The sequence below is a fragment of the Convolutriloba macropyga genome, chromosome 6 (assembly GCF_964194025.1).
Source record: "Convolutriloba macropyga chromosome 6, txConMacr16.3, whole genome shotgun sequence".
Classification (NCBI taxonomy): Eukaryota; Metazoa; Xenacoelomorpha; order Acoela; family Convolutidae; genus Convolutriloba; species Convolutriloba macropyga.
Window position 1 is genome coordinate 10,594,035 of NC_134473.1, and position 24,650 is coordinate 10,618,684.

The 24,650-nt window shown below is 37.9% G+C and overlaps 1 protein-coding gene across 1 annotated transcript in view; it reads left to right on the top strand.

Moving 5' to 3' along the window:
- LOC142341223 (oxygen-dependent choline dehydrogenase-like) overlaps positions 1–12,321 on the top strand; it is a 66,583-nt gene extending 54,262 nt beyond the window's left edge. The window contains exons 6-7 of the mRNA XM_075392142.1: positions 483–725; positions 11,913–12,321. Of these exons, the coding sequence (XP_075248257.1) occupies positions 483–725; positions 11,913–12,248 (579 nt within the window). The 3' untranslated portion in view covers positions 12,249–12,321. The remainder of the gene's footprint in view (positions 1–482; positions 726–11,912) is intronic.
- Positions 12,322–24,650: the final 12,329 nt, after the last annotated feature.

Sequence of the window (24,650 nt, forward strand, 5' to 3'; positions counted from 1 at the left end):
AACTGTGTTTACGGTAACCAAAAACTAATGTCGGCAAGTAAAGAGATACTAATGTACTGATTTTTGCGGGAGGACAATTTCAATGCCAATTTCATTTCAGTGATCTTCCGTTCTAGAAAATTTGCACAATTGAATTCATTATAGTTCTGCGGTTTTTTTCGATGGTTTGTGTTTTGAAAAAGCAGCCTTCGATCTGAACAGAGAAAATTAATTTTGCACAACAATTGTTTTCTTAACTACTGCTCAATTTAATCGATGTGTTATCATCAGATAAAAAATAGTTGGAAATTTTTTTCCAAACCTTAAATTTTAGCAATCATTTAGCGGCTAGACAAAGACAAATAAACAAATGAAATAAACAAGATCTTGACGTTTCAAATACAAAAAATCACAAAACTTAGAATAGCGTATTTCACTCCCTTGTGAAAATTTGCGTTGTCCATAAATGTAAACATCGACTATGTTATTGATTTTTATTTCAGATGAGCCGACCAAATGCCAACTTCATGTTTGCAGACTCCCTCTTCGCACCTTTTCCGGGAGGAAACAAGTTCCAGCAAGACCACTCAGAGACACCCGGATGCGTGGGTGCTGTTTCCAACACTCAGTGCTTCAGCAAAGGATCTGTGACTCTCCGGAGCAGTGACCCAAAAGCAGACCCTTTGGTAGATTTTGGCATGCTGAGTGACAACAGGGATGTAAAAAATGCCATTGAAGGTGTAAAGGTTGGTATTCAGAGGTTCTCAGTTCTTTTAATAGCATCACATTTCAAAAATGAAATGTTCTGCAGATTTCCGGACAACCGCCGCGAAATTGACCACTGAGATTTCAATTCGAAACAGAAATCAGAAATAAAAAAAAACGTGCAGTTCAAATAATTTGAAAATCTAATCTACAAATCTATTTTCTATTTCTTTCTAGTTTTATTCACTGCTTTTATCTAACTTCTCTTCTATTCCATTTCTAAATATTTTTCTAAAAATAGATTTCGAGCTGCAATAGAATATTTGAATAGCAACCTATGGTTTTACAGAGTGTGGGTAACCTAGTTTCATCTTCAGTCACAGTTTTTTTCGATGAATTTGAACGTCAGATCAATGAGGTAAGATCAAAAGAAATTTTTCTCACTGATGTTAAAATAATATCAAATTTAAAAAAATTACGCCAAAAAGTGTAGCAGTTGGCTTCAAGGGCACAAACGCAGATGCAGATTGATTAAATCTAAAACCGGGAAAAAATAAATTGTCATACAATGGTCTGAACAAAATTGGCGAAATCAGTGCAGCCTTGGACTAAAATCTAAAATAAAATTCTTGAACTAAAGTTTGGTTATCGTTTCCCCAAACGCACGAGACCCATTTAGAACCATCTAATCAACAAAGAGTAATACTTAACAATAAAAATAAAGAGAGAGATAAAGGGAGAGAGAGAGAGAGAGAGAGAGAGAGAGAGAGAGAGAGAGAGAAAGAGATAGAGAGAGAGAGGGGGGAAGGGAAGTGCCAATGCAAGGGTTGTGCCAATGCAAATGCGTACAAGCCAGAGGAAATAACGTGTGCGTTTGCACAGATTGTTCTATAGCCTATTTCGCCGAGCGGTTAAGACTTCTGGCCCGCGCCCCAGAGGTCGCTGGTTCGAATCCCGTCAAAGTCAGAACTTTTTGCCCCATAAAATTTTATGTATGGTTTTTTAGGTTAAACTTAATAGGTTTTTGACCTCTTTGCGACCTTCATCTCGAGATTAAAGATACGTTTGGCGGACGACCTTCTGGTCGTCTAATGCAGTAAAAAACATGCGGTTTTCTCTCGTATAGAGAGCTTGTGTGATATGGTTTTTTTTGTGTGTTATCAGATGGAATGTTATCGTCTTGTACATTCGAGATACGCGTGTAAAACATGTTTCTATACGTAAATAGATCATGAAAATTTCTTCGTGAGTTTGTCTATGTTCCGATTCATAGCAAAAACCTTCCAAATTGAGTTTTGAATTTTATATACTTTTCCTTTCGAGAATTATTCAAGTTTATTACTCGATACGAGAACGAGGCACAACATTTGGTCCACCGACAGTGATAACGAACCAGAATCATTTCACAGCCGATTTCCGGACTCCACAAAGAGAGAGAAGTTTGGTTTTGGTCACCAACGCTTGGAGGGAAACTGATGACCGAAGCACATTGAGCGAGGCTTCTGGAAACCCAAAAGTGAATGTACTAGGGATTTCAAGGGCGAAACGTCAGAAAAACTGTAAGATCGAAACATTTTAAATGAAAAAACTGGGATACGACAGAAATTGATGATATAGCGTCAAAATAGACGAAAAAACTCGACAACTGACAAAAAACTGGTTTTAGTTGAAAAACTTCAACTTCATATTTGAGCAATAATTTGATATTAGCCAAACGTGTCTGAGGGGTGGGAACTTGAAAAACCAGCTTTCAAAAAAGTTCGATAAACTCATCGAATTGTTTTGCAATTTTTAGGTCGAAAAATTGAAAAATCAAAAATCTGGTCAAATTTTTGAGAAACTGGTAAATTATTGTTCAGCATAGTTGGGGTAACAGTATAAAACAGTTATTCAAAAAAAAACTTGGATTTTGACAAATTTTTTGAAAATTTTCGATTCTACCAATTTTTGAGAAGAAATCTCAAAAAAAAACATCAAACAACAGGAAATGTTCGTAGTTTTTTGTCCCCATACGGTAAATACACGTTGATATGAGCCTATGGTATTCCTTTTGGGTGCTAGTTCGTTGTTCTACGCCATAAATAGTCAACCAAAAAACAGACAAAATCGGTATACAAGCACTGTATTTTCACATCCCGGATTAAGCTTGAATCCTTTCGCTGTTAACAACGGTACAATATCAGTTGGATAACGTTTTGCGGCACAAAAGTGATACAATCATATGGCAAGAGGCCATAAATAATTCGTTAACATCGCATAGAACGAATAACTACCGCAAACTTGCGTTGCCGGAACTTGATACTGTATTAGAACATTATCAAGACCGTTTGAAAGCAATTGTTTATTGTCCGCGTAACGGCGCACCGAACATCTTTGGTTTTCTTAAGCAAACAAGCATAATGACTCTTCATGTGATCACTGATTTACTATCGAAGCGCAAGCAAAAGGATCAGAACTTGATTAAAGAGTACTATCAATTGCATCAGAAACATCATCTTGAATTAAAGTCACTTACAATAGTACTAACACATCAGAATTCACTTCGTTGCTTGCTTAAGAAAACTCGCCATAGTAAGCCCAATAAGCGACGCCGTAGAGCGAAAAAGAACAAGAAACTCGCCGCTGAAGCCGCAGCCGCGTCGCTTTCTAACTAGGTTTACTTCTTTCTGGTTTTGTGACCTCGGTTTAGCTTACAGGGGTTTTAAAGCTAGTTGGCTGTGATACCTAGTCGTTCTGCGGTGTCTCGTTTTCGTTGCGCGTTTTCCGTGCCTTTAGCAGCCGCTCGCTTTTCGCGTCTGCTCATCCAGAGCTCGCTTCCAATCCTTTTCCCGTCTTTGCGTTTCCGTTTCCGCCCGTCGCACTAAAGTCGTTCGGCTTCTCGTTTACCTCGTTTCGCACATTGCATGTTTCGCTCACCGTCCCCCGTTTTCTGGGTCTCTAAAGCTTTTGAGTTATTGTGTCCTCGGTTCTAACTACAGGGGTTACGAGACTCAAGAGTGTTTTGAGACTCAGCCGTCCGCTGCGCTAGGTTACGTCCCGCCTGCCGTGCGTTTCCAGCTCCATTTTTTGTTATCGTACTACTTCTCCGCCTTTACACTTCGTGCTTCATTCGTGCTCCGCGACTTGGCCTGACTTCTTAAGTTTTAACCCCTTTTTGTGTTTTTATTTTAATTGTGTACGTCCAAACTTTGAGACCATTATCCCGAAAACCTTTCAAAAGTTAACCCGCAATAAATCAGTATGTCAAAATCTATTGGAGAGCGGGTTCTTAAGTTGCATGACGCAAGAACAAAAATTGAGAGAGAGTTTTGTACAGCCTATGAGAGTATCGATTTCTCAATTAATTCAGGAACGCGCAAGGAACGTAAAAGTAGAGAGGCTAGTAACTAGGTGCAAAGATCTCTTAATGAGTGCCATCTCTAAAAATGATCAATTACTAGCACTCGCCGCGAAAACTGAGCAGGCAGAGAAAAATAAAGCAGAAGTTGAGGAATGGCTAGAAACTGTTAACAAAAGACATGATGGTTACATGAAAAACGCTCGCAAATACATAGACTCAGTCCTAGATACTGATAGTTCTAGCAAGTTGTCTCACCATTCCAAAAAGTCTTCCACAGGCAGAACATCGAATGCTTCCACACTGCGTAGAAAAAAACTACTTTTGGCTAAACTCCGACGCGAGGAAATTAAAGAGGATAACAAAGACGCAGGGCGAATTGCCGAAAGAGAATATGAAACTGAGATGGCTCTAAGGGAGCGAGAATTGGCCGAAAGAAAACATGATATGGAACTCTTTGCTAAGAAACGCCAAAATGATCTTGAGAAAATACAAGAAAGAAAACCGTAAACGACTCATTGAGGCAAAAATACAAGAAAATGATCTCATGGATAGTGAATCGTTGTTTAGCAAGAGTAAGGTCGACTAAGAATCAAGACGTGGTAGCTACCATTCAATGAAGAATGACGACCTAGTAAGTGAATGGCTTGAGTCTGCTGATACTGAAAACACGCTCACTCCTACAGATAAGACAGTTCAAACGAGTTCCGGTCAAAATCAGGAGCACCGAACGAAATCAGGTCACAAAAAGGAACCGTCATTCGATCCAGCCCAGACTGCAGACCGTGATAGTCAATTACCGCCTCTCATTCAGCAATCTTCCTTTGAAGTTAACGAAATTGGTATAGAAAAGGCAAAAGCTTAATTCCCGTTCCCCCGATCGAACGAACCGAGAGAGAGTTCACTTGCTGGCGAACTTGTTAATCGAGCGCCGGACAGCGGCCGATCGCCTAATGTTGAATATCCAATCAACTTGAACACAAACAGAAACAATCTGACAGATCCCTTGACTAACACATCAACGCATGTTCAGAACACATACGCAGAGCAAGAAGCCGCATACTATTGTAGTTTACTGGCTTATTCACAGAACTTTTTCGTGCTGCCAGCGAACAATGTCGTCGTTAGTAGCACAGTAACTGTGCCCTCAACTGCTGATTTGCTGAACACAGCACCTGTTCTGAATTTAACAACACCGATTTACACTCCTCATCCGAGTCAAAATGCTGCGCAATCCGTACATAATTTAACGCAGAACTTGTCGTCCAATATACCTACTGGTGATATTATATCCCGAAACCGTCCTCAAGCATCAGTACCCTTCAGTCATTACGTCCCAAACTTAGCCTCATGGAAGCTGGCCAGTGTAAACCCGTCCACCGCTACCGTAAATTGTCCCCCAAATTTGTCTCAAAGCTCATCTGTAAATATGAACACAAGTGTACCGGTTTCGGCCGCCACAGTTGGCGGTACAACATACTACCAAAATCCGATCTCGAGCACGAGTGTATCTGCGCAGGTACTTTCTCCAGCGTCCACCCCGGGCTAACCGATGCCGACACTCCCGTATGACCCGTTTCCGCCTCCTATGGTTAACCCCGCAATGCTTCAAGCACCGAGTACGGTTACAATAAAAGACCTAGCTGAACTTCCTACTCTCAACAAGAAGGGCCTCCTACCAGCTTGGAACCTAGCTAAGTTTAATGGTAATCCCTTGCAGTGGCATGAATGGTACGGCCAATTTAAGAGCGCTATTAATTCGCAGACCCTAAGTGATGACATCAAGTTGACGTATTTGAAAACTCTCGTAGTAGGTAAAGCCAAAGATGCCATTGTAGAATTTGCTTATTGTGGAAAAATGTACAGAGATGCATTGAAAACGCTTGAGCGAAAGTTCGGACAACCCCAAGCAGTTGTCACTGCTCATCTTAAAAAATTGGCAAACTACCCTTCAATTAGGATGCACAGCTCTGATCAAATTATCCATTTTTCCACAACTGTCTCTAGTCTTGTTGGCGTCTTCAGGTCTTTGTCCTATGATGCAGATCTTCAGAGTTCATCACTCTTGAATCAGGCAGTTCAGAAGTTGTCACCAAATTTGGAGGAATCATGGTCATTGCACACTGTGAAAAGAGATTTGATTCGCCCAACAATGTTGGATTTCAACGACTGGTTGAAAGAAAGAGCCGAGGGTCAAGATCGCATGAAAACCACTTCTATCCGGAGTAAACCAGAAGACACTAACAGCAGTGGTGCAGTAAAGACCAAAGTGTCTTCGAAAGTATTCGCGTCCAACTCAAAGTCATCTAGTGTTAGTAGGCAGTCTCAAAGTTCAAAGAATGATCACCCACCTTGAGTACTTTGTAAATCACAACATCCGATTAGGCGATGTCAGACTTTCAAGGAACAAACTCCAACGCAGCGTGCTAAAATAGCCGCAGAGAACCAACTCTGCTTTTCGTGCTTGAATGGTAAGCATTTGTTCCGTGCGTGTCCGAATCAACGCAAATGTAATCGCGAAGGCTGTCGCAGTACCCATAACATCTTGCTGCATGGTGCTGAGCGGATTTTCCCAGCAATCGGCCTAAACAAATCTGCTGATGCATCACAACCAAAAGTCAACTCAACAAAAACGTCAACAACGGCTGTAGACAATGCCAGTACTCACGGAACAAGCAGCACATCAGGACTCACATTGATCACTGATGTCAAGGGTCTTTTGCAGGTCCTCGAAGTTGATCTAGAGGGACATTCACAGAAGCGCGCACGAGCACTTTTTCTCTGCGATACAGCCTGTAGTCACTCCTGGGTCTCCAGTGAACTCGCGAAAAGTCTCCATTTGAAGGGAACATCGTTAAATTTGACGGTGAACGGTATGAATACGCAAGAGACAATCAGCACTGAAGCTGTTCAGGTTAAACTGACCCCAATTGGTGAGAATACCTGTTCTTCGTTTGAGTTGTTGCCGTACGTGAAAGAAAACCTTCGCGTTGGGTCTGACAAAATTGATATCGTTGCCCTGCAATACAAATATCCTCATTTGAGTGTTTTACTTCCAAAGAGTTATGACTACGCAAACGTAGACATGATACTTGGTCAAGACGCGTACCACGCCATCCGCCCGCTCGAGTATTTCGAAACGAACTCGAAATCTTCACCCGTTGCCCTTCGTTTACCGTTAGGATGGGTACTAAGTGGTCCAATGCCGTCAGCGTCCGGTCTAATGTCGACAAATTTTAAAGCGGTAGTTGAACATGACTCTGAGTTGGCGACACAAATCAAGTCGTGCTATGACATGGAATCATATGGGGCTGTTAAGGAAGTAGATCCGCGCTCAGCGTCCGACCGTCGAGCCGTCGAAATCCTCGATCAGTCAACCGGACAACGAGAAAGGTCGTTACTTCGTGGGTAAGTTGTGGTCTTCCGATGAAGTCAAACTTCCCAACAATTATTTTTCTGCATTGGTCCAGCTGAAGTCTTTAGAGAAGAGACTTAAAAAAGATTGCGACCTACGAAAACGCTACGCACAAACAATACAAGAAGATTTGAGTAAAAACTATGTTGTTAAAGTGCAAACCGGTGAGGAAACTGAGCATCAACCCGGCAGGAAATGTTATTTGCCGCATCATCCGGTCATGAACACAAACAAACCCGGTAAGGTGCGAAGAGTCTTCAATGGTGTGTCCAAGTTTAAAGGAGTTTCTTTGAACAAAGTCCTGCTAAATGGTCCAGATCTTCTGCAGAAGTTGATTCACACGCTGATCAGATTCCGTCAGCATCAAATTGCTGTACCCACTGACATCGAGGGAATGTTCCTGCAGGTAGATGTGTTGCCATCTGATCAACCAGCTCTCCGTTTTTTGTGGCGGAAGGACCCCTCAAAGAGCGTTGAGGTGTATCAGTACACTCGACAAATCTTCGGCGCAAAAGACTCACCGACTTGCGCAAATTTTGCGTTGCAGCGAACAGCACGAGATCATGAAAAAGAGTATCCAGACGCAGCAAAGGCAGTTCATGAAAAATTCTATATGGATGATTACATGGACTCAATGGAATCTCCTGATGAGGCGCTCAAGCGGTCACGAGACTTGGTCAAATTACTTAGTAAGGGTGGTTTCAAACTAACTAAGTTCATTAGTAACGTGCCAGGTTTACTAGAAGATCTTGAAGATCAATCAGTTGAGGTAGTTCCAAAAGTCCTTGGTGCGTCAATGGAAGAGTCATCCTCTCATGTGTTGGGATTAAAATGGGATCATGCCAAAGACACTCTAGTAGTACGTCGCGGCATTTCTTGTGATAGCAGTAAAGCAGTCACGCAAAGGTTGTCTTTGAGTTTAATAGCCAAAGTATTCGATCCCATCGGCTTAGTTGCTCCTTTTACCGTCACAGCACGACTTCTCCTGAAAGATGTCTGGCGTTTACATGATCAGAGCTGGGATAAAAAAAACTCCCCAATGAGATGATTGATCGATTCTCCTCCTGGAGTTCTGAGTTATCAACACTGGCTTTGTTAACCATACCTTGCTGCTATTTTTCCGGTCCTTTTGAACACCTTGAATTGCACGTATTCGGAGATAGTTCTCAGGAAGTTTTTTAGCGCACTTGCGTTCTTGCGTGCACTTGTCAGTCCACCATCTGAATGTAAACGCACCGAACTTGCATTCGTGATTGGAAAAGCACGTGTCGCCCCAATGAAGACACTTACCGTGCCGAAGCTTGAACTACAGGCAGCTTTGCTCGCAGCCCGATTGAGAGGAGAAATATGCAAAGCACTTACCGTACCATTTCAAACTACGTTTATGTGGACAGATAGCACTACTGTCCTCCAATGGTTGAACTCACTGGATAAGTAACCAATATTTGTCGCAAACCGCGTCTCGGAGATTCTTGAAGGAACAAGTGTCGATCAATGGCATCATGTTTCATCTCATGCGAATCCAGCCGACGCAGGTACTAGAGGAATGTCTTCTGAAGCGCTGCAAAAAAGCAGTTGGTTGCATGGTCCCCAGTTTCTCCGAAAGTCCGATTTCCCGTTCCAGCCTAATACCTATGTAATCAAAAACATCAAATTGAAGAGTCATTCAACTGAAGCATCCTCTTCAGAGAAGGCTTCAACTTTGATAAACGACGTTTTCAAAAGGGACTTTAGCCTTCCGTTCCATAAGTTCAGTTCGTATCTTAAACTGCTTAGGATACTTGCGTATTGCATGCGATTACTCCCTCGTCATCTTGCCTATCGGTCTTCTAGAAAGAAAATAGTTGATCCGGAAGAACTTAACGCTGCAGAACGAAAACTGCAGTTAGTTATTCAGTCTGAATCATTCCCCCTTGAGCGACAACAGTTTGCTCAAGAAAAACAAATTAACAAGAAAAGCCATATTGCCGTTTACTTGCCGTTCATTGGAACTGGTGGCCTACTACGGTCCACCGGCCGCGTTAAGCGTCTCGCCGAAATTGACTTTGACTTGAAGCATCCAAAAGTACTTGATGGACGCCATCCATTAGTTCTGTTGTTCCTACGCCACGTGCATCTGAAGCATCACCATGAAGGTGTCGATTATCTCCGTGCACTTATCCATCAAAGATTCGCGGTCCTGAAACATTGTTCAACACTCCGTTCTATTCGCTTCAGTTGCGTTCTTCGCCGAAAAAAAAAATGCAACACCCGTCCAGTCGATGATGGCTGATCTTCCGTCTGAACAACTTGGATTTCAGAGTCCCCTTTTCACCAACGTGGGTCTAGATGTCTCACGACACGTGCCGTGCATGTCGAGATAGCGCACTCGATGGATGCAAACACCTGTGTGATGGGTATCGAGCGATTCATCGCACGTCGTGGAATGCCATTAGTAATCTGGTCAGACAATGAGACGAACTTTGTCGGTTCAGAAAAGGAATTATTGGCATGTCTGTTCAATTGGGATGCAAAGTTGATAACTTCAAAACTCGCACAGAAGGGAATCAAATGAAAATTTAATCCACCTGCAGCGCCGAATCACGGAGGCGTCTGGGAAAGGCTTGTGCGTTGTTTCAAGCGAACTTTGTACGCCATACTCGATAACCGCCGACTTACTAATGAAGTACTTCAGACAACTTTCTGTTTAGTCGAAAAGACGCTGAATAACCGCCCTCTGACGCCCGTTAGCTCCGACGCTAACAACTTCGACAACTTGACGCCGAACCACTTCCTCCTTGGAAATCGCAGTTCTTGCTTGCCTTCACTCGCTCCGGTTGATGACTTTAACCATCGTAAGAGGTATGCTAGAGCGCAAGCTTATGCGAACGAGATTTGGAAGCGTTGGCTAAAAGAGTATGATCCTGCGTTGAACCGCCGCCCCAAATGGAGAACTCAACCAACTGGAGCGCTGAAAACTGGCGACTTGGTCTGGAAAATCGATGACAACAGCCCAAGGGGCCACTATCCACTCGCTAGAGTTTCGAGTCTGCGTTACGGTAACGATGGAATCGCGCGAGCTGCCGAAGTGCAAACACCAACCGGCACCCTATCGCGACCCGTAATTAGTCTAATGCCTCTCTTAGAATCATCATTTTTGGGGCCGGAGGATGTTGCCAATGCAAATGCGTACAAGCCAGAGGAAATAACTTGTGCGTTCGCACAGATTGTTCTATAGCCTATTTCGCCGAGCGGTTAAGACTTCTGGCCCGCACCCCGAAGGTCGCTGGTTCGAATCCCGTCAAAGTCAGAACTTTTTGCCCCATAAAATTTTATGTATGATTTTTTAGGTTAAACTTAATAGGTTTTTGACCTCTTTGCGACCTTCATCTCGAGATTAAAGATATGTTTGGCGGACGACCTTCTGGTCGTCTAATGCAGTAAAAAACATGCGGTTTTCTCTCGTATAGAGAGCTTGTGTGATATGGTTTTTGTGTGATATGGAGAGAGAGGGGGAGGAAGGGAAGGAGAGAGAGAGAGAGAGAGAGAGAGAGAGAGAGAGAGAGAGTGAGAGAGAGAGAGATAGAGAGAAATAGGTTGAGTTAAGGAGTGAGTGGGTGAGTGAATGAGTAATTGAGTGAGTAAGCGAGTGAGTGAGTGATTAAGCAGCTGAGTGAGTGAATGAGTAAGTGATTGAGTGATCGATTAATTATTGAGTAAGTGATTGAGTAGTATCCGATGCAAAAAAATGCAATCAATTTATAAAATTATACTAAAACACTTACTGCCAGTCAAAATAAAGAAATGCTGTAGGTCAGTTTAGTCGAAACATGATAAAAACGTTGTTTAAAATTGAAAAACACTGATTTTAAGATTTAAACATTTTGTTATTTTAGAGATAGAAAACAGTTGGCAAAAAAAGAAAAATTACAGATCTATATATTTTATTGTCTTTTGCCCGATACAAAAATTTAATAAAAACCCAATACAAAATTAAGAAAATTTGACAAACATTTTAGTGTTGCAGCTGGCTCTAGCCTATCATTTACGACTGAAACTTATAAGGCCTAATTGATCTCCACTATCGAAAATCCATCAAAAACATAAGACAAAACTTTGACATTATGAAATTGTTTTCTTTCATCAAACTTTTGTATATTTGGCTATGAATGTCATCTCAAAAGCTGCTCAATGTGGGTAAAAACAATCCTCGCTCTTCAACTGGTTTTCATTATGCATCTGTTAATGACCAAAAGTTGAGAGACAAAGAAACAATTTTGATGTCATTGAAAACCGTTTTGCTTAAAAATGTTTGGAAGTTTAAAATACTAGAGCAGAGTGTAAACAGGATTATGATACATAGTTCTCAATGTCTGTTTTCCATAACTGTGTCTAATAACAGGGCGCCCAATAACTCAATTATTCAATCGTAACACGCATAACTAAATTTGAAAAAATAAAAATCATGCAGATCTGTAAACTTATTGGCATTTCAAGGTTGTCCGACAAATCTTCCAGCACGAGGCTCTCTCAGATGATGTTCAGATGGTAGTTCTTCCTCCACCTGATGTCCAAACTGAAGATCAGCTGGAAGGCTATGTTAGAGAAATGGTGGGGTCACACGGATATTACGAGGGTACATGTAAAATGGGGAGCTACTCCGATTCCATGGCAGTCACTGATAACCAGGGTCGAGTGTGGGGTGTTGGCAATTTGAGGGTAGTGGATAGTTCAATTATCCCAGATGCACCCAGTGGACCTTTGGTTTCTGTTTGTACAATGATGGCAGAGAAAATCTGTGATGTGATTCAGGCACCTCAGCAGAAGTTCTAACTTGACAGTTATTTTAATATTTTACCTCATATAGACAGCAGGGACCTGAAATGAGTCATTTACTAATTTTCCATTCAAGTAATTTTGATACAAAAATCATGGATCTATTTTATATATTCAAGATTATCTATTTTATATATTCAAGATATCTATTTTATATTGACCAAGATGATCAAGATTCTGTATGTTAATGACAAAATTGGGATGCCTTAAAAAGATCTTGTACAGCTGATTAAATGATAATTATTGAAACAACTTGATCAACTCGTTAATATGCATATATTCAATACTCAGGAAAACATACGGAATAACTTTACTTTTACGATGTAAACTTCCTTCAACATTTCAGCAATTTTCACGACCTATGTCTCAAGATTTGAGTTGTAAATATATGTGAAGAACAGTTATATAGTAAGAGAAATCAATTCAATTTTTTCTAAACGTTTGAAATATATAACGCTATTTACAATGAGCCTATTTTTGAGCAAACATAAAAATGGTGACAAGATTTTGGTTACTGTTGTCAACATTTATCGATACGTTACGGTTGTCCACGGTTACAGTATCTTATTGTTCCGACCCCACTTGTGGGGGAAGGAACTATATACTCAAATGGATTTTTTTCTTCAGTCAATTTTGGCCGATCGATATATTCATCGTAGAGAAATGTGAGTGGTATCAATAAAAAACTCGTCCAGCCTAGAATTTGAAATTAAAAAAATTCTTCAATTTCGTATTTTTCGAGGAGTTATCGAGGATTGAAATTTAGTGTAAACACGTGATATTTGGTATGATTTCGTTCACTTATAGTGTAATTTTTCTTCAAATTATGATTTTTTCTCTAAAAATATTTCTTTCAAAATTACATTTCAAGTCACGAAAGGAATCAATTTCGTATTTCTAATTTACGAAAGGTGATAAAAAAGACTAGTTCTTGTCTCATAGGGAAGTTTACTATAAAAAAAATCGAATTCTTTTTGAGAGCTGTTTTTTTTAGAAAACTTCATATTTTTTTAGGTCACCTAGAGACTGGTCACTTTTCATATCCATGTTTGGTTAATGATAAAATTGATTTACAGTAAAATGACGCCTAATGAACAAAAAACACGTTTTCAAGGAATCGCACATATTTTGATGGCTTTGTAATTTGAATGAGCTTTTGTAATTGTTAAAGAAATTTTGATTTTCTTTTTGAGGTTTTACTGAATTTTTGGAGCCCTATGGCATAGAATCGTTGACTAAAAGTGCAATGGGTTTCGTAATGAGCATTAGTAAAGCTTTTCAGTGCTTTGATTGGACAGCTAATGGCTGTTAAGACTTTATACAAAGTGGTTTTAATATATTTGTTCATATTTATTGATATTTTGAAGTCATATTGAAAAAAAATCTCAAGCCGTTAAAAAATCAATGGATGATAGAAAAGTCATTACCAAAAAGGTATTTTTTAAATAGCGGTTTTTGCACTTTTTTTTACCTTTTGTTAGGCGTAAAATGCTGACCGGTCTCAAAAGCTTGTAATTGAGCATTCAAGGGCTGATGTTACCCGAGGCAGTCATTTTATAGCGAACAGTCTCAAGGCTTATGATATTATACATTTTCAATGATTTTTAAACTTTTCATTTTGTTGTTTTTTTCGTCAACTTGTAGCTTTATCTCATCATTGAGAGGTCTCATTTAATTTCTTGTATTCAAAAAATTAAAATGTCCAGTGACATCATGTCGTAACTGATGTTTTGTTTGTGGACAATATGCGTTTAAATAAAAAATTTTAGTGGTTTACTTGTGTTTCTTTTTCTCTACTTTAAGCACATTCGCGTAATAACAGATCCCAATGGTTTTCAAATGTGGCCCAAATGCACTTAATTAGTCCTTCAGTATAATTTTAGTTGCATTATTATGATTGAAAATGGAAGGAAGAATACATAGTATTCAGATAATAGCTAATGATTTTAATGGCTTCAATAATTTGTGTTTACGCAAATTGTTTAATTTTTTCAGTTTTTCTGCTTCTGTAGTCCCTTCTTATGGCTTAATCTAATCAAAAACAGGTCCTGTTGGTTTCATAATGAATGTTTAGTAGGTTTATTAGGAACTATTTTGTTAAAAGCTAATAGTTTTTAAGACTTCAGAAATTATTTGGTTTTAAAAAAAGTTAATTGATTTTTCAATTTCGCCTTATTATTTCCTTTTGTCGACTTTGTTACCTGGTCTCATTCAGGAAATTTGCTATCTGCTGTATAGTATGAACAAAGTAAATTTGTGGAGTCAAGAATTTATACGATTGCATTTTGGCGTTGTTACTAGGTGCGTTCAAGTTCATATACTTTGTTTTTGCCGTGTAATTTTTGTTTTTGTTTCTTTTGTTGTTTGTTTTTTTTCTCGTAGTTTTTTCTATGAAAGATCTCGTCAGCGCTGTAATGAGGCATGGCATTATGTAACTCAACAGGTAGTTGGGTTTTTAAACGTTTTTTAAACTCAAACATCCATTTTTATTATCTCTTCATTTGGTTGACAATTAAGTCAAAAGTGTAGATGAGCTCGGGTTGGAACATCATGTGCGAACGCACTTTAACGAGCGTCCTTGTTTCGACCATAGTTTCAATAAAGTAGAACACAATCCAAGAAAATTTAACATTTGGTCAGTTTCAGAAAGCTACAGCTCTTAATAATTACGGATAGGAAGACTATCCAAAACTTCGGACCGTACCGGATCATAGTTCCTAAAAACTTTCTTTAAAAAAATGTGTCTGGATAGGGTTTTTTATGTTAATGAGAATGTGACCAGGTAAATTTTGCGCTGATTGAAGTAATTGGATTGAATTTAATTGTGAAATTTGGTTACGCCGTTGCTTAAAATGGGTGATCAAAATTCCTTCACTGTTGTCTGCAGTTAACTTACCGATTAAATCAAAAAAAATTGTGACGAGGTATTGTCACTGCTGTCAACAAAATATCCCCCAAAAATTAAAAATTATGCTTTTTTCCTTTTTTCACTAGCTAGGTTTTGTCAACTCTACTACACAGTTGTATTATTAAACTGTTTTGTGCTAAGATAGAACGATATGTGATGTAATCTATTTAGATTAGTTCAATTATTAAAGTACAAATATTTGTTACAAAATTTTAAGAACAGATGAGGGAACATGTCAGCATGTCTTTCGTTGTCTATATTCGTGACGTGTTTTTAGTTACAGCCTTTGCTTTTTCCAGCACCCTCAATTCATTATGGAAAAACCCTCTATTCAAAGGACCTACTTGTTATCAATATTGGCAAATTAATTATCTTGAGCTTAATCTTATTTCCAGCCAGTTGGTGATTAAAGCAATTTAAAAACATCAATTAAGTAGACTAAGAACGGTAAATGTGAAAAAAAGTTAGCTTGGTGATATCCATCGGATATCATCGTGGCTACTTAACATGAGTTTGCCTTTTGCCTTTCACTGACATGAGCAACCTGAAAAAATTTCCAGTATACCCGACTATGCTTGGGAGAAAATTTAGTTACATTTCGCATCTCGAAAGTAACCTAAGGTTTTATAGCGTGCAAAAAAAACCACAAGTTACAGCAAAGAGATTCAAGTTCCCTTCCCTTTATCTAAATGCTATTTGATTTTGCCATCCAACTGAGCCGACCCAATGCCAACTCTTTGTTTTTGGATTCCCCCTTTCGGCACATTTTCAGAAGAAAAATGTGACAATTGTGAGCGCAAAAGCGGGCAAAACTAAACATATCTACGACAGTCATTTTAATTTTGAGGACTGAGTCATAAAAACAGCCTCCCATGATATCTTCAAAAAAGCTGAACCATTCGCCATTGTATTTTTAATCCACGTGAGAACATTGTTGTTTCTAAAAGTGAGTAAAGACGAAGGCATTATAGATTAGAGTGGCAGACCTGACAAATTAAAAAAACTCAACTAGGATGACTTTATCTCTTCGATAAACTCCAAACCTGACCATTTTTTAGTAAAAGAGAATACCTAAACGCAGATTTGAAGTCGTCTCAGAAGCGAACGATTAATGAGGCTGCCTTGCCAAAAAAGACATGTTTTGAAAATGTTTTCTTTTTAAAAAATCAAACTTTATTTCTTGTGTTCTGAGTTTTTACTAAGAACTGAGCTGATATTTATGTTAAGTGCAAGCGTAATCAGATAGCCAAAACCTAATATCATTGGAAACGTAGGAAATGAAGACAAAAAAGTTTTTACCTATTTCGTCAGATTTAATCATCAGAAAACTAAAAAAATGAAAAAAGTGTAACCAGCGGTCTCTTTGGGTTTTAATTGAGTTTCAATAATGGAAAAAGAAATATCTATTAAAGAAAGTATGCAATAGTAGTCAACATAGTTGAAATGTATTTTTTGAGAACGGTTAAATTCAGCTGAAAATTTCCAAAAGGCGTCAAAAAATGATGCAGCAACCCCATGGTCTTTAAAAAAAATGTCAAAAACAATCACCCTATCAGAAAGTTGAACAAAAATAGTCGTTAAAATGAATTTTCAAAAAAATGCACCTGAATAATCTCTCGAGAAAAACGAAATTGAAAAGTATTTTAGATGCAATCATTCGAGGTTCACCGTAAATTTCTATTAATTTTAATCATTTTTGTAACGTCAAATAAATGACTCAGTCAAAATTGACTGAGAAAAAAACAGTTGAGCATAAATATCATTTTGCCATTAAATTGAGTCAGGAGAACAGGTATTAGCTGGAACGGGGAAAAAATGATTTTCGAGCTCTTTTAGTAGACAAGGCACGTTATTGATGAACTTAGTCAGTGGAAAACCACCCTTACCGAATAAACTGACCAGATCACCTGACCGCTTGAGTCATCAGGGGATTCCATTGAGTCCTGGGAATCACCCAAGTAAAACTTTTCATTATACTGCCTTTGCAGCGTCTTGATACTTTTTTAATATTCCCTTGCTGTTCGTTGTTCAGCGTATTTGGAGCACGGTGATGAATCTTTTGCAACAAAGATGTGTCGAGTGTACTGATACACTTCGAGGTTTTTGAGTTGTCCTCCTGCCATCAAAACCATGAAATGATTAACCGGATGGTAAGACACCTACCTGCAGGAATATTCCATTGATGTGTGCGGATAAAGCAAACTGATGCTGACAGAATCCGATCACTGTCAAGATCATTTTTTTGCTGAAGTTCAGGACCAGTTAGCAGGCTCTGATCGTTTTGCTTGCGCTTTAATCTAAACCAAACATAATACGAACTGTCACTATAGTGGTTTGCCTATGAACGCTCAAGATGTTTGATGTGCCGTTACGTAGACAGTAAACAATTGCCAATTGCTCTGGTATGGTCTCTGTAAGTCTCCATAACTGTAGAAATTTCTGATAACCTACGTCCTCAAAAATTCAAAATTTCTATGTGACGTTAATGAGTCATCTATGGCGTCGAAACAAACAATTATATCATTTTTGTGCCCTAAGACGTTGTTCGACTGGTTTCGGGCCGTTTTTTATGTTTAAATCAAATGGATTCAGACTCAATTCTGGAACTGCAAATACGTTGCTTTTATACCAAATTTGGACGTTTATTTTGATACCATAATAACAGCGTGGAACAACGAACTTGCTCCCAGAACGGATGCCATATCTTTACATCAACGCATTTTCTTGTTATCCGGACAAAAATCCGCAAACCCTTCTTGTTTGTTATGGTTTTTGAGAGCTTTATTCTGAAAATGCGATAAAAACAAACAATTATAAAAATTTTGGCCGAGTTCTAATTTTTGTGACGGATGCCTGTATTACACTGTTACTCCAGCTCCACTAAACAATAAAACAAAAAAACACAATAAACAAAAAAGTTTTTTGGAAAGCGGAACTAAAAATTGCAAAAAAAATTCAATACGTTTGGCTAATATCAAATTAAGGCTCAAATATGTGTTCCAATATTTTTGTCTAGACCGCGTTATTGATAGTTATCTAATTTTTCAGTTGATTTAAACGCTATTGAAATCAACTGGTTGAAATCAACAAGTCAGTTTATAGTCTGCGGTCTATTTTTAGGCATAATTGCTTTTATCTTACGGTGTTCTCAATTTTCGGGGTCAAAATCACCAACACCTCTATTATTGATCTTCCAGAAGGTTCACTATAAATTTTTTAAGTCCTCAGATTCCAACCATTTTTTCACGTTTCTAACACTCCAATACGCTCGGTAATGTCAAGTTAAGGCTCAAACATGTGTTTCGTGTTTTTCGCCTTTATCGAATTTTTCGACAGTTTTCTAGTTTTTTAGTTTTTTTCAACGCTATAAAATCAATTTGTAGTCTCCTCTCTGTTTTCAGGCAATATTGTTTCTTGAGTCAAAGTCACCAATACCTCTCGTCTTTGTGCATCCAGGAAGTGCACACAAAGTGTTTCTGTCTTCGGTTTCATTGCTGATACTGTAGACCAAAACCACACAGATCGTAACCAAGAACTCTGTAACTCTTGAGAAAAATCATAATAGTAAAGCGGGGAGGGCGGCTACACCCACACGGAAACACACAGCGAGCTTCTTATTATTTTTTTTGTTCTTCGGCCTCGCGTATAGAGCGTATTATGACGCGTTTCCTTAAGCAAACAACGAAGTGAATTCCGAAGCATTACTATCAGTGAAAAAGAGTTCATTTCAAGCAAAATTTTATTGTGCGACTGGTATTAATCAAAATTTGATCCTTTTGCTTGCGCTTCGACTCTAACTGAAATGTAATATGAACAGTCGCTATACTGGTTGGCTTATGACAGCTCAAGATGTTGGGAGCGACGTTACGCGGAAAACAAACAATTGCTAATTGCTCAGATACGTACAATCTTTCTAAAGCTCTAAAACTGTAGCAAATTCCGGTAACGTACGTCCGCAAAAATTGTTACTTCTATGTGATGTTAATAAGTTACTTATGGCTTGTACCAAACGATTATATAGTTTTTGTGCCAAAAAACTATCAAAATGTTTTTTGCTTGTTTTTTAGTGGTTTATATCAAATGAATTCTAATATAAATCCACAATTGCAAATACAGTGCATTTATCCCGAGTTTGTTTCTTTCTTGATACAAAATTAACCACGTGGATTTTTCACGTTATCAGGACAAAAATCAGCGAACCCTTCTTGTTTTTTTTTTGCTTTTTGGGAACATTATTCACAAAAACTTATAAAATTAACAATACTAAAATTTTTGGCCAATTGTCAGTTTTTTATTGGATACGTGTATTATATTCCTACTCCAACTACACAAAACATTTAAACACTTGTTTTTTAACAATCTGATCAAAATTTTAATTTTTCATTTTTTTAAATAAAATTATTGATCAACTCGTGGTTCCAAAATGAAACTGTTTTTTCAAGTTCCAAAGAGCTCAATACATTTGGCTGATATCAAGTTAAAGCCCAAATATGTGTTTTGAAATTTTCGCCCAGGTTCTGGAAATGCAAGTGCAGTACCTTTAGCCCGAGTTTGGTTAATTCTTGATAAAATAATAATAACCACGTGGAATTTTTGCGTCATCAGGACAAAAGTCAGCGAACCCTTCTTGTTTTTTATGCAATTTGCGAACATTATTCTCAAAAACCTATAAAATAACATCTTAAAATTTCTTGGCCTATTTCTACTTTTAATGGATAAGTGTATTATTTTCTTACACCAACTACACTCAACAATAAAACACTTAACAATCTGATCAAATTTTTGATTTTTCATTTTTTGATAAAATTGTTGATCAAGTCGTTGCTTCAAAATGAAAACTGGTTTTTCAAGTTCCAAAAAGTTCAATACGTTTGGCTGATATCAAAATCAGGCTCAAATATGTTTTTTGACATTTTCGCCCGGGTTCTGGAATTGCGAATACAGTTTTTTTATACCGAGTTTGGTAGTTTCTTGATACACTATTAACAACTTGGAACAACGCACTTGCATTCAGAATGAATACCACCTGCTTACATCAACGTGTTTTCACATTATCAAGACAAAAAATCACGAACCCTTCTTGTTTTTGCTGCATTTTGAGAGCTTCATTCTAAAAAACCAATAAAATTAGCCAGTTTTTTAAATTTGTTACTAACAATTTCATTTTGTCCGAGTTCCAATTTTCCGATTTTCCAAAAAAAATGATGAAGTTATAAATCAAATTGTTGTTTCAAGTTGAAAACCGTTTTTTCACGTTCCTAACACTCCAATACGCATGGCTAATGTCAAGTTAAGGCTCAAACATGTGTTTCGTGTTTTTCGCTTCTACCGAATTTCTCGACAGTTTTCTAGTTTTCTAGTTTTTTTTGAACTCTATGAAATCAATTTGTAGTCTCCTCTCTGCTTTCAGGCAATATTGTTTCTTGAGTCAAATTCACCAATACCTCTCTTGTTTGTGCATCAAGGAAGTGTACTAAACGTATTTCTGTCCTCAATTTCATTGCTGATATTGTAGACCAAAACCATACAGATAGGGTTTTAGGCAGTCAAGAAATCGGTCCCCAATCAATTCTGATCCCGAATCTTTGTCGGCGTACCAAAATGTGCTGTTCTTGATGCGAGTGTAACCAAGAACTGTGTAACTCTTGAGAAAAATCATAATAGATAAAACTCATATTTGGAGATTTTTTGCACTGAATCGGTATATGAACAAACTCTAGAGTTCTTTTCGTTGTGATCTGGGTATCATTAATTCTTTCCTTGTCTCGGTTATGGCATTGGACGTTGTTTCAATTGACTAAATCTTACATGAAGCCTTCAAAAATTTGCTGGCGTTTTGCAAGATTTTTTTCGAGCCTTTTTTCATTTATTTATCATGTCTTTCATTTATTACATCTAACCAATGTATTTTCGAGCCTTTTTGTATATTCATCATGCCCTTCATCTACATTCTTTGACCAATCCTGTAGCTCTTTGAGTCATATAATCTTTGTAGTCAGATGCACAGGCACAAAAATTGCAATTTCGGGAACGCAGATAAACGGTAAATGGCTGGCGTAACGTGGAGCGTGCTAACTAGTATGAAAACCCTGATCACTAAAGTGGGATTGGCGGAAACAGAAAGCAGAAAGATGGAACCGAAGTATATTCTCTTGGAACAGAGTTGCCGTGGAGGACGGCTACACCCCCACGGAAACACACACTAAGCTTCTTATTATTTCTTGTTCTACGGCCTCGCGTATAGAGCGTATTATGACTCGTTTCCTTCAGCAAACAACGAAGTGAGTTCCGAAGCATTACTATCAGTGAAAGAGACTTCATTTCAGGCAAAATTTTATTGTGCGATTGGTATTAATCAAGTTTTGATCCTTTTGCTTGCGCTTCGACTCCAACTGAAATATAATATAAATAGTCGCTATACTGGTTGGCTTATGACAGCTCAAGATGTTTGGAGCGCCGTTGCGTGGACAATAAACAAGTGATAAATGCTCTGATACGTAAAATCCTTCTAAAGCTCTAAAACTGTAGCAAATTCCGGTGACGTACGTCCGCAAAAATTGTTACTTCTATGTGATGTTAATAAGTTACTTATGGCTTGTACCAAACGATTACATAGTTTTTGTGCCAAAAAAATTATCAAAAGGGTTTTTGATTGTTTCTAATGGTTTATATCAAATGAATTCTAAAATAAATCCACAATTTCAAATACAGTGCTTTTATCCCGGGTTTGGTTCTTTCTTGTTTTTTTTTGCGAACCCTTCCTGTTTTTTTTTGCTTTTTGGGAACATTATTCACAAAAACTTATAAAAGTAACAATATTAAAATTTTTGGCCAATTTCCAGTTTTTTATTGGATAAGTGTACTAAACTTTTACTCCAACTACACAAAACAATAAAACACTTTTTTTAACAATCTGATCAAAACTTTGATTTTTTATTTTTTTGATAAAATTATCGATCAAATCGTTGTTTGAAAATGAAAACTGTTTTTTCAAGTTCCAAAGTGTTCAATACATTTGGCTGATATCAAGTTAAGGCTCAAATATATGTTTTGAAATTTTCGCCCAGGTTCTGGAATTGCAAATACAGTACTTTTAGCCCGAGTTTGGTTTTTTCTTGATAAAATAATAATAACCACGTGGAATTATTACGTCATCAGGACAAAAATCAGCGAACCCTTTCTTGTTTTTTATGCATTTTGAGAACATTATGCTCAAAAACCTATAAAGTATCATTTTTAAAACTTTTGGCCCATTTCCATTTTCTTATTGGATAAGTGCATTATATTCTTTCACCAACTACACTAAACAATAAAACATCAGTTTTTTTTAACAATCTGATCATATTTTTGATTTCTCATTTTTCATTTTTTGGTAAAAGTATCGATCAAGTCGTTGCTTCAAAATGAAAACTGTTTTTTCAAGTTCCAAACAATTCAATACGTTTGGCTGATATCAAAATAAGGCTCAATTATGTGTTTTGAAAATTAAGCCCGGGGTTCTGGAATTGCGACTACAGTGCTTTTATACCGAGTTTGGTAGTTTCTTGATACGCTAGTAACAACGTGGAACAACGAAATTGCATTCAGAATGAATTACACATGTTTACATCAATGTGTTTTCACATTATCAGGACAAAACTCAGGAACCCTTCTCGTTTTTTGCTGCATTCTGAGAGCTTCATTCTACAAAACCAATAAAACTAACAATTTCCAAAAAATTGATGAAGTTATTATTCAAATCGTTGTTTCAAATTGAAAACCGTTTTTTCACGTTCCTAATACTCCAATACGCATGGCTAATATCAAGTTAAGACTCAAACATGTGTTTCGTGTTTTTCACCTTTATCGAATTTTTTGACAGTTTTCTAGTTTTTTTAGTTTTTTTCAACGCTATGAAATCAATTTCTAGTCTCCTCTCTGTTTTCCGGTAATAATGTTTCTTGAGTGAAAGTCACCAATACCTCTCTTCTTTGTGCTTCCAGAAAGTGCACTAAAAGTGTTTCTGTCCTCAGCTTCACTGCTGATATTGTAGACCAAAACCACACAGATCGGGTTTTCGGCAGTCAAGAAATCGGTCTCCAATCTATTCTGATCCCAAATCCTTGTCGGTGTACCAAAATGTGTACCAATAAACGTATTCTTTGATGTTCTTTTAAAGGTCGAAAAAGATCAATGTTGGCGCCACTTCAAATCAGCTACAAAAGCCATCAGACAGCAATAAATAATTTTTGAGACTGAAAAAAACTTAGAATTCGTCAAAACTCAAAATTGGTCAAAACTGAAAGTTTTACAAATTGGGACCGAAAATCTGTACACCTCCACCTCCCCATTTTTGGAAGGGAAAACCCGGGCAACCCGAGATTATGGCACATGGTTAGGGTTACCTCTTAGCAACTTATGGACTTATTTAGAGCCACGTAATAACCATCCGTGCTAATGTCAACAAAAGTAAATTTTGCAGTAATTTGACCTTTACTATGTAAACAAGGACCCAAATAATTTTACTGAATAACCAATCAGAAACAAGTAGCAATGATGTTATAATCGATAAATATTTGATTATTTACCCTAACCCAAATGTTTGATTAGTGAAACCGAATTGTATTTAGAACCATTAGAAACTGTTATACAGAGCACTTGGCTCTCAGATTGACTAAAATTTGATTCTTTAACAACTTTAATCTTTTTGCTAAGTTTTTCTAGATCATAGGATCTCGCGACTTTTAAGTTAGTTGAGCTTACTTAACGAAAAGTTAGCAACATTACTAACACTGGTTGATGCGTTACAAACTGCAGCACGAGATTGAACATAGATTATCAATTAGGATTTTCTTTATTTCAATCAAACAAATCAACGTTACAGTCCTTTTATATGTCCGAGCGAATATTTAATTCTCTGAGACTGTTAGTCAATCGAACCCTGTGAAGAACCAGTCTAGCGTAAAACTCGAGAACCAGGCTGTGACATATCGGTTCCGCTGAGATTCTTGAGCAGTCGCAACATTTGGTCCGCCGACCCGGACATCAACAACAATATGAACAGCAACGAATCTTCGATTCAAATTGGTGGACTAGAACGAAATCATTACGATGACTTGAAAGAACCCCGATAGACATTGGAAAACGGCTGACTACAAGATGTCAGGCCAACTCAAGAGACTAGAAAGTGATCAAGCTGAGTTGCTTAAAACATTTGACGGACACCTTGCGGATGTGAAAAGTCAATTGGCTCAGAAGAAAACAATATCTACAGATAGCGCATATAAATGTTTCTTCGAAACTAACGATGAACTCGAGGAAAACAGAAAGCAGCAGAGGTTACTATTAAAACAAAAGTAATTTGAAAGTTTAGACTGTGACACCAAGCGTTTGTTAGAAGAAAAGAGTAATGTTTTGCGATGGGTAGTTGAAAAGGTACCCTTTCTCCGAGACATTGAAGGTTTCCGAACAGAAGTCATCGACTGTGGGAAAAACACAGTACGTGCATACAA